Raw genomic sequence first — 9,469 nt, 5'->3', positions numbered from 1 at the left:
ATAGGGAAGATCCACCTATTCCTGTGCATCATGCCCTCACACGTAATCCAAGTGAGGAATTGCCTGGCGGTATTTAGGTCATGTTCTAAAGTCCAGAAACAGGGGTGTGGGAAGGACCAGCTACAGTAAAATTAATAGGAAGAGGTTATATGTGCTTACTTACAGATAAAGGCATTCGTTGGATTCCAGACAAGTGGGTGAAGCCCTATCTGAAACCACCGTCATCAACCCATGTTGTGTCCAGAGGCGGAGAATCGGTGAAAGCACCGATTCCAGACAGCCCTGAATCCGATTCTTCAACACCTGACAGCTGAACAACGGTTGGAATATCTACCAAGTTTGCTGGAGTATGCTGAGGAAGTACTAGCAACTCCACATAGGCTTAATACACACGGGTTAGATATACACAGACTTCTTTTACCTTCACTTTCATCACAAGTTGTAAATCAGATAGAAAATGCTTGTTATCTGCATGGTTGCGTATGTAAGCCGTGGCTTAAGGTTCATTGTATAAAGTGTAACTTAAAAACTTGGCGACAAGTTCGTCAAGAACATAATTTAGCAGTGGTTCGAGGGAAAAAGGAAAAATTTAGGCCTATTAACCTAATATGCAATAACTGCTCTCACATACTTAACACTATTACCCCGAAAGTAGCATTAGCTAAATTTTTGGGGCGTAACTCAGGAGGATATCAGAGTTTTCTCCAGGATGTATCTTTGATAGAAGTATATGAGCAAAGATTGTTACTGTGGGTGCAGTTTAACCTTGCTTTAATTGCTATAGTAAACCAAATTGTACTAGAGAGCAAGATAATAGCTACTGAATGTGGAGTAGGAATAGCAATATCACAAATACATCACTTTAGAGATTTTGAGTGGGAACAGGCTAAAGCAATTTGGGCAAAGCGCAGGCGTGATCGACGACAACGGCAACAATGGCAGCAGTCTGGCAAATATTAACAATGTTGCTTAGTGTAGTGATTAAGGAAACGCAGGGAGTATACAATATAGAGCAACGAGCTAACATGTGGGTTACATGGGCTAACAGAACAGGGCAAGAATCTTTCTGCTTATCACTAGCTACACCTTCAGATCCATTTCACACCTGTTTAATTGGAATTCCCTTAGACTCAATGGAAGAATTCGGAAATTGGACCAGAGCTCAAATTTATGGCAACTTAAGTAAGGCCTGGTCAAATTGGTGTACTAATCAAAATGGGATGATCACAGAAAATTGGTGTGAAAAAAAAAAATCCCTAGAAATCCTTTAGGAGCTCAGGCATTTACAATCGCTCAAGGTTTAAATACTACAAGTCAGGAACCACAGGAACTGGATATTTTGGGATCAGTGCCAGGAAATTATTGTTTGTTCTTTGAGTACTACAAGGGTAAAGAGCTGATTAGGGAGAACTCAGGAAAACCCAGAGATGATAGCATTTGGATGTCTCCTGTTTTTTCATGGTATTACAATACCACAGCATACTGTGCCAATTGGACATGGTCTGTATCCCTAAAACAAGAATCAGTAAGGATGTTACCGCCTGGAGATTTTCTCATTTGTGGAGATAGAGCTTGGCCTGCAATTCCTCAGAAAGCATTAGGAGGACCGTGCTATTTTGGGAAATTGACACTGTTTGCCCCTAGCATTCAACAGATGCTTGATATCAGGCACAAATTCCAATGTCCAAAACGTAGTGTGCATACATTAGGCTCAGACTGTAAGGATAATGTAGAATTGTGGAATAGGCCTTCGGTTATACTGGCATCACTTTTTACACCAGGTGTAGCTTCATCACAGGCCCTTACACAATTAATTCTGATTGGGTTGTTGGACAGGAAAGCAAATTAACATTACCTCTGCAATACTGAATGAGCTTGCCACTGATGTAGGCAGCATACGCCACGCTGTATTACAGGATAGGGCTGCTATGGATTTTTGTTGCTAGCACAAGGACATGGGTGTGAGGATTTTGAAGGGATGTGTTGCATGAATCTCTCCGACCACTCTGAATCTATTCACAAGAAACTGTCATTGCTTGAGGAGAATATGAAAAAGCTCACAGTTGTTGAGAATTCTTTTGATGAGTGGCTAAAATCCTGGGGAATAACAGGCTGGCTCAAGGACTTGGTATGCTTTGGCATTATGATACTTTGTATTCTTTTTTCAATTCTGCTTATAGTGCCTTGCTTACTATGCTGTGTGCAGAAAATAATTGACCGTGCTTTTAAATCAGTCTGGTTTGTGCAACAACAAAACCAGGGAACTGTTGAGAGTTTTTTGCAGATTGAGGAGTTTTTGCAGGACAATGGCCATATTCAGCCGATGCACAATCCAGCCTGCTTGTAATAATGGACAATGGACACGTTCACAAACAATGAATAATGGACATATTCAGAAATGGGGTCGGTATATCCTTGAAAAAGATACAAGAAGAAGAGTCATTGGACTCAGCAGGTTTGTCAGCGACCTTGGGAAAATAAGAAAAAAGTGAGCCATGGGTGGGCCAGACAACCACAGCAAGACATGTGAAAAATTAGATGATCCAATCAGCATTCTATTTTAGACACGTGAACAGCTAGGATTAACCAATCATGTATTAGCGGGGGGGGGGGGGGGCCCCCGCCTCCCGGGGGGGGGGGGGGGGGGGGCCCCCCCCCCCCCCCCCCCAAAGGGAGGGAAAAAAAAAAGGGAGGGGGGGAAGAGAAGGAAGGAGGGGGGGGGGGGGCCCTTTTTTCTTTTTTTCTTTTTTTTTTTTTTTTTTTTTTTTTTTTTTTTTTTTTTTTTGGGTGGGGGGAGGGGAGGGTGGGGAAGTTGGCAGGAGACAAAGACCACTCACCCCTGAAGTAGCTGCCAGAACCCGGGCTGGCTCTTAGAACTCCGGTGCCACGCCAGGAGTGGGGAACTGCCTCGGTATGGGGATTTACCAGAGGCAGAACCTTTATAGCCACTTGCTCTAAGCTGCCAGACACAAGCCACAACAGGGAGCAGGCAGAAGAGAAAGGAGGAGGCTCTCCATCTTGAGGTTCCACAAGGAACAGTTTACTCCAGACGAAAGGAGCAGAGCAAATATCCCCAAGCTCCATTCTGCAAGGGGTTTTGTACAGATACAAGTCAGGGGGTGGATACAAACAGCAAACCAATAGGGAATCCTCAGGGGATGAGTGAGGGGATTACATGGAGTGTCCCAGGCCAAATGGGGTACGAGGGTGGAGAGCATGGGTCACATGGGCCAATGGGGATTGGAGGAGTAGGGGAATTGCAAAGGGGTGGTGCAGGACAGGGATTGGCCTGAGGTTTAAGTGGCAGGGGAGGTTCGGGAATCAAGGGCTGGGTTGCCTTGACAGGCAGGGAAAGAGCTGGAACGAGGGGTGGGGAATGGCGTGAGGGACAGCTTTGAGGGAGGATAAAACCCAGGGGTAAACCAACCTGGGGAGAACATGGGGGTACAACAGAACAAACCACTTAACAAGGAATCAATAAAATAAATTCAAACTGCAACAGCCCCAATGTTCATGTGGCAACAGAGAGCTTTTATGTCCCAAGCCCTTGCTTATATAGGGCATTTGAAAAATCCCATCTGGATACTTTCATAGGTCAGAACTCTACTCCCCTTCAGGTTCTGACCAAGGAAACGCCTGCAGCCTTGGGAGAGATGTGACAGGGCAAGGCCCCTGTCAGTCAAACCAGGGGCTGGTTGGTTTGTCTATCACAAACCTGCTAAAATACCGTAACACTGTGCCGTCATTCATCCCTGTGCCATATCTCCTCTCGGTATCTCTCAGTCCTGCTCCCTGTGCTATCATTCCTCCCTGTAACTAGCAGAACTTTCTTTCCCCCAATTGTCTGCATGCCATAGTCACTTGCAAGTTGCTCCTGCTTTCACAGAATCACAAAATCAGTTTGGTTGGAAGGGGCCAGCGGATCATCTGGTTCAACCTTCCTGCTCAGGCAGGATCATCCAGGGCACATGGCACAGGATTGTGTCCAGACCTACAGTCCCCTGTAGATCCAGATGAGGTTCAGTGTACACAAACCATGTGATGGAAGTTCCTACTGAGGTGCCATCACCATATACCAACTCATTGGCAGTAATGTCATGGAAAGGAGAACAAAGAGTTGATAATTTGGTTACCAAATTCTCACAATATGAAGAAAGTATCTTTTTCACCCTATGGGCTTGCAGATTGTCTGTGGAAAAGACCTCCAGCAACTGAAAGAAGTGCCCTATGCTCCACTAGCCCAGACTGGACTCTACAGGGGGCAAGTGCCCCCTGCTCAAGAGAGAGGGGCACACCACAGGGTAACCTGTGGTTTTACTTGTCTGGCCATGGTGAAGACATATGGAAGTGGGATGGAAAACCCACCTCTGCCTTGGCAGCACAGGTATGTGAGTTGAGAGGAAAAATTAACCACCACAGAAAACTCTTCAAGTAAAAATGCCACTCAGTTTCCACTGGGCAAGTCTTCAGGTGGAATTGAAGGGCTGATATTACTTCTGACCCTCTGGAAGGGACCTCCAGGTCATATTTACAAGAAGCAAGCCACAAGTACCATGCTCAGAGCTAGAGGGGCCCTGGCTCCAGCCAGGTGTGGAAAAAGGACAGTGGGGTCAGTTGGACTGTGTGGATCCATGGCCTGGCACAGCAGAGCCACAGGAGCACAAGGCTTTAGTTGATATGGGTGCACAATGTACCCTGATGCCATCATGCAGGGGCAGAATCGACCTCTGTTTCTGGGATGACAGGGGGATCCCAACAGGGACTGTACTGCAAGCTGAAGTGCTCCTGTCTGGGCATGAGTGGCAGAAAAACGCCATTGTCGCTGGCCTAGAGGCCCTGTGTATCCTTGGCACAGATCACCTCAGGAGAGGTATTTCAAGGACCCAAAAGGACACCACTGGGCTTGGGGAGAGCTGCTGTGGAAACAGAAGATTAAGACAGCTGAATCCCTTGCTTGGTCTTTCAGAGGACCCTTCTGCTGTGGGACTGCTGAGGTAGTTGAAGAACAGCAGGTATTGATGGCAGGTACAACAGTGTCCCATTGGCAACATGGCACCATCTGGGACTTCAGCACCCATGGCACGGACAGGAAAACCAGGGCATTGGGAACAGCCACGGCTTGGGAAAAGCAGGTACTGCCTGACTCACCTGATCTCCTGCTGTGCCCAGGTGACCCCGGTGGGTGTTGGACATGTGTGGGTGTGTCTGCCTGCAGCTCAGCAAAGCCTTTGGCACTGCCTCCATTTCCCTGCCTCTCCTGGAGCACCTGCAGCTCGCGGCTGGGACAGGTGCCTCTCGCTGGGAGCACCTGGCTGGTGGCCAGGCCAAGGAGGAGTGGGAATGGGGCCACAGCCAGCTGGGGCTGGGCACTGCTGGGTTCCCCAGGGCTCAGTGTTGGGGCCGGTCCTATTCAACATCTGGCCTGGGTGGACAACTAGGGGCCACTGGGAGGCTTGATGGGGTCAAATGAGGAGTGTGTGGCCCGCTGGGAAAACTGGGGGTTAACTGGGAGGTCTGTGAGGCAATGCCCTCAAGAGACCCCAAAGCCCACCCGGGCCACCATGGGTTCACTAACGCCCCAATCTGCTTCTCCCAATGGATTTCATGGACAGTTGTAATCCTTGACTGACCCCCACTGGGTACTGGGAGGCACAGGGAGCTACTGGGACCATGTTGGGAGCCAACTGAAGACACACTGGGAACACAGGGAAGATGCTGGAACCATGTTGGGGGTACTGGGACCATAACTGGGGTAACTAGGATCATACAGGAGGGGACAACTGGAACCACTCTGGGTTCATACTGGGAGTGTCTGGAACCACACTGGGGGCAACTGGTATCATACTGGGAGTGACTGGGATCATAGTGGGATCATTCTAGTAGTGACAGGAATTGATTGGGACCGTTGGGGGTGCGACAGGGATCATACTGAGAGTCGTTGTGATCATACTGGACTCACACTGGGAGTGACTGGAAAGCACTAAAATCATACTGCAGGGGACTGGAATCATACTGGGATCATTCTGGGAGTAAATGGAACCATGCAGATGACCGAGAGCAACGGGAACCACATGGGAGTGACTGGGCTCACACCAGGACGATTACAGAGCCCATACTGGCACCGCACGGGGACGATAACTGAGACTACCCCGGGAGCGGCAAGGCACGCGGCGCCTGGGGGTGGGGCCATGCAGAGTTATGCTAATGAGCCCTCGGCGGGCGCGGCACCATCGAGCCGCGGAGTCCGGCGCGCCCCGATTGGCACGCGGAGGGAAGTGACGTCACGGGCGGCGCGGCGGGAGATTCGAACGGCGCGGCGCGGCGCATCTCGGGAGCGGCGGATCCCGGGAGCGGCGTGGAGACCCCGGATAGCTGAGCTCACCCTGACTCTCCCTTCCCCAGCCGTTGGGTCCCCTTCTGAACTCGCCCTGACCCTGCGGTGGACTCGGCCACACCATGCCCCGTCCCAAACCCACCCCCCGACGGCGCGGGCGTTCCCCAACCCCCCACCGCCCCCACCGCGGGCACGCAGTGAGTGAGGGGCCGGGGACTCCCCTTATAGACACCCCCTATGGACCTCCCACATCGAGCCCCCTTTCAGGCCCCCCTCTAGAGCACTCCTATGGACTCCCTCTATTGTTGTCCTCCGCCCCTAGCCTGTGCCCTATATACCCCTATATGCTTCCATCACCTACAGTCACCCCACACTGCCTCTCCCCTATAGCCCCTCTACCCCCATACTCCCTGTCCCCTATAACTCCCCTATATCGGCCATCACTATAGCTCCCCATAGATCCTTTATACCCACAATGTCCCCCCAGACCTTACAGATCCCTTATAACCCCCACAGCCTCCCCCTGTCCCCCCGGCCCCTATAGCCCCCCCCATAGATCCCCTATAGCCCCCTGTGTTCTGACAGGCCCTATAGATCTATACCCCCCATGTTCCTTCAGATCCCCCCATCTGTGCCCCCCAGGCTAAATAGATCCCCTAAAGCCCCCACAGACCTCCATCTGATGCCCCCACAGGGCGCCGCCCAGGTCAGCGGGCATTGCAGGAGATCCGCAAGTACCAGAGCAGCACCCGCCTGCCCCGCGCCCCTTTGCAGACAGCACCCCGCTCCCCCGCCCTGCCCTCTTGCCTGGTGAGAACCCCCATTTCACATCCCCCTAAAAATCCCCGGAGATCCCCCTCTATTTCCCCCAGAACCTCCCCTTGGACCCCATCCCAAAAACCCACTGCGATTTTCCAGCCCCCTATAGACCCACCAAGTTACCCCCCAGAACGCCAGATCACCCCCTGGGACTCTTCAAGACCATCCCTTCCCCCAGGGCCTCCCCTCAATCCTGTTCCAGCCCTCCCCATGTCCTTGTCCTCCCCATCCTCGTGACATGGTGGGCCTGTCCTCCCCCAACATCCTTGCATATCCCCCAATGTCATTCTGTGGTTCCAGACATCCTTGTGTCCTGCCACCTTCAGAGGCTGTATGGATTGAGAGTTCCCTGTGCCACTCCTGCTGTGCTGGCACTGTCCCCCCTGTCCCATCGGGGTGTCCCCATGTTCCCATGGCCGAGGGTGTTCCCAAGATGTTCCCAGAGTGGTGCTTCCCCCCTGCCTCCCACCTGGGAGATCCCAGGGTGTCCCTATCATGATGTTTCCACGTCCCCACTCCCCAGTGTATCCCCAGGTGTTCCTGTCCCCAGTGTTCCTCTCCCTGGGGTGTCCCCAAAGCGTCTCCAGGATGACAAGGGTGTCCCCAGGTCCCTGGGATGTTCCCAGGGCAGTGTCTCCCAGGTGTCGCCATGGTGTTGGCCCCAGCCCGGGATGTCCCCAATGCCCCCATATCCCCTCCATGTTGTCCCGATGTCCCCGCACTCCCTGTGACCCCGCTGCCCCCATGTGCTCCCCTTCCTGTGCCCTCCCTGCCGCAGGTGCGGGAGATCTGCCTGCTCTTCACCCGCGGGGTCGATTACCGCTGGCAGAGCATGGCCTTGCTGGCGCTGCAGGAGGTGGGCTCGGGGGGGCCAGGCGTGCTGGAGGGAGGTCACAGAGAGGCTGGAGGGGTCCTATGGGTCCTGCAGGGGTATCCAGGGACTTAGGGGGGTGGGGAAGGGGCTGAGGGGGATCTCATGGGTACTGAGAAGGTTTCCATGGGGGCTGGGGGTCTGTGGGTGCTGCGGGGGTGGTCTGTGGGTGCTGGGGGTGTCTCTGGGGCTGGGGAGGTCCAGGAATGTCTCTTTGGATGCTTGGATGAGGCTGAGAGGTTTGTTGGGTGAATGTGATGGGAGCTGAGGGGGAGTCTAGGAGGGTCTCCATTGGCTGGGGGGAGGGTCTATGGGTTCTGGGACAGGGTTCCATGGATGTTGAGAGGGTCTCTGGGTGTGGGTGGGGGGTCCCTTATTCCCGGGGTCTGTCGGGGATTGAGTATGGATCACTGGGTGTTGATCCCCCCCTAACACATTTACAGGCACAAGGTGCTTCGGTCACGCATGGGTGGGTTTGGAGGGACCCTGCCCCCGGGTGTGTGTTTGGGGGGTCTCTGACCCCGGGGGAAGGTGTGGGGGTTGGGGCATGCTGGGGAGCATTGGGGACCCTCCCTCACGTTTTGGTACACAGGCAGCAGAGGCCTTCATGGTGAGGCTGTTGGAAGACTCATACCTGTGCTCGCTGCACGCCCGCCGAGTCACCCTGTTCCCCAAGGATCTGCAGCTGGCCCGGCGCCTGCGGGGACCCGAGGCAGGGGGCATCTGAATGAGGACCCCCTGAGGGGTCTCTCCTGATAATCTCACACCCATAATCTTACTGGGACCTCCTATGGGACCATCATGCTGAGACCCCCCCCCCATGGGGTCCCCCCAAGCCCCCCACGTGGACCCACCCCATAGACTCCCCCACCTCAGGATCCCCAACAACCCCTTCAGGGACCCATCCCGGGGTGGAGGTCCCCTTCCTTAGTCCAGCACCTCTCAGATTATTGAGGGCCCCTACCCATGATCGCCCTGGAACCCCCACCACCAGCATGCCAGTCCCAGGGAAACCTACCCAGGACCTCCACCCTAATGGAGACTCTCCCAGTTCTGCTGTACCCCAATAAATGTTTGTGACCTCTACGTGCTGATGCTAGGGAGCTTGGAGGGGATTTGGAGGTGAGGCATCACTGGGGGGAACTCTGGAGGGGAGGAGAACCCACAGAGAGGGGGGCTCTGAGAGTGTTTTAGGTAAGGGCACCTGGGATGGGGGCCATGAAGGTCTTGGGGCCTAAGGGGTTCCATGTATAGTGGTGGTGGGGGGTTGTTCGCTTAAGTGGCGAAAACCTCAGGGACCCCAAATATCCCCCCTAAAATCCCAGCCTAGCCCCCACCCACCTGGTTTGGGATACCTCCAGTTTTGGGGTCTCCTCAACCCTCTTTTTTCCCCAGACAGTCTGGTGCTCAGTTTGGTGGGGAATATTTTTGTTACTGAACTATCA

General features: G+C 53.1%; 1 protein-coding gene across 1 annotated transcript; it reads left to right on the top strand.

Annotated features, from left to right (window-relative positions):
• The first annotated feature begins 6,281 nt into the window (after positions 1–6,281).
• LOC115916664 (histone H3-like centromeric protein A) lies at positions 6,282–8,751 on the top strand. Its single transcript, XM_030970380.1, is given in 5 exon segments — positions 6,282–6,499; positions 6,502–6,531; positions 7,029–7,144; positions 7,761–8,009; positions 8,617–8,751. Coding segments are annotated over 5 exon segments (573 nt in total). The 5' UTR covers positions 6,282–6,456.
• Positions 8,752–9,469: the final 718 nt, after the last annotated feature.

This window comes from Camarhynchus parvulus, unplaced genomic scaffold, assembly GCF_901933205.1.
Source record: "Camarhynchus parvulus unplaced genomic scaffold, STF_HiC, whole genome shotgun sequence".
Lineage (NCBI taxonomy): Eukaryota > Metazoa > Chordata > Aves > Passeriformes > Thraupidae > Camarhynchus > Camarhynchus parvulus.
The sequence above is the reverse complement of the archived record's forward strand: the minus strand, read 5'-3'. Positions and strand labels throughout refer to the sequence as shown.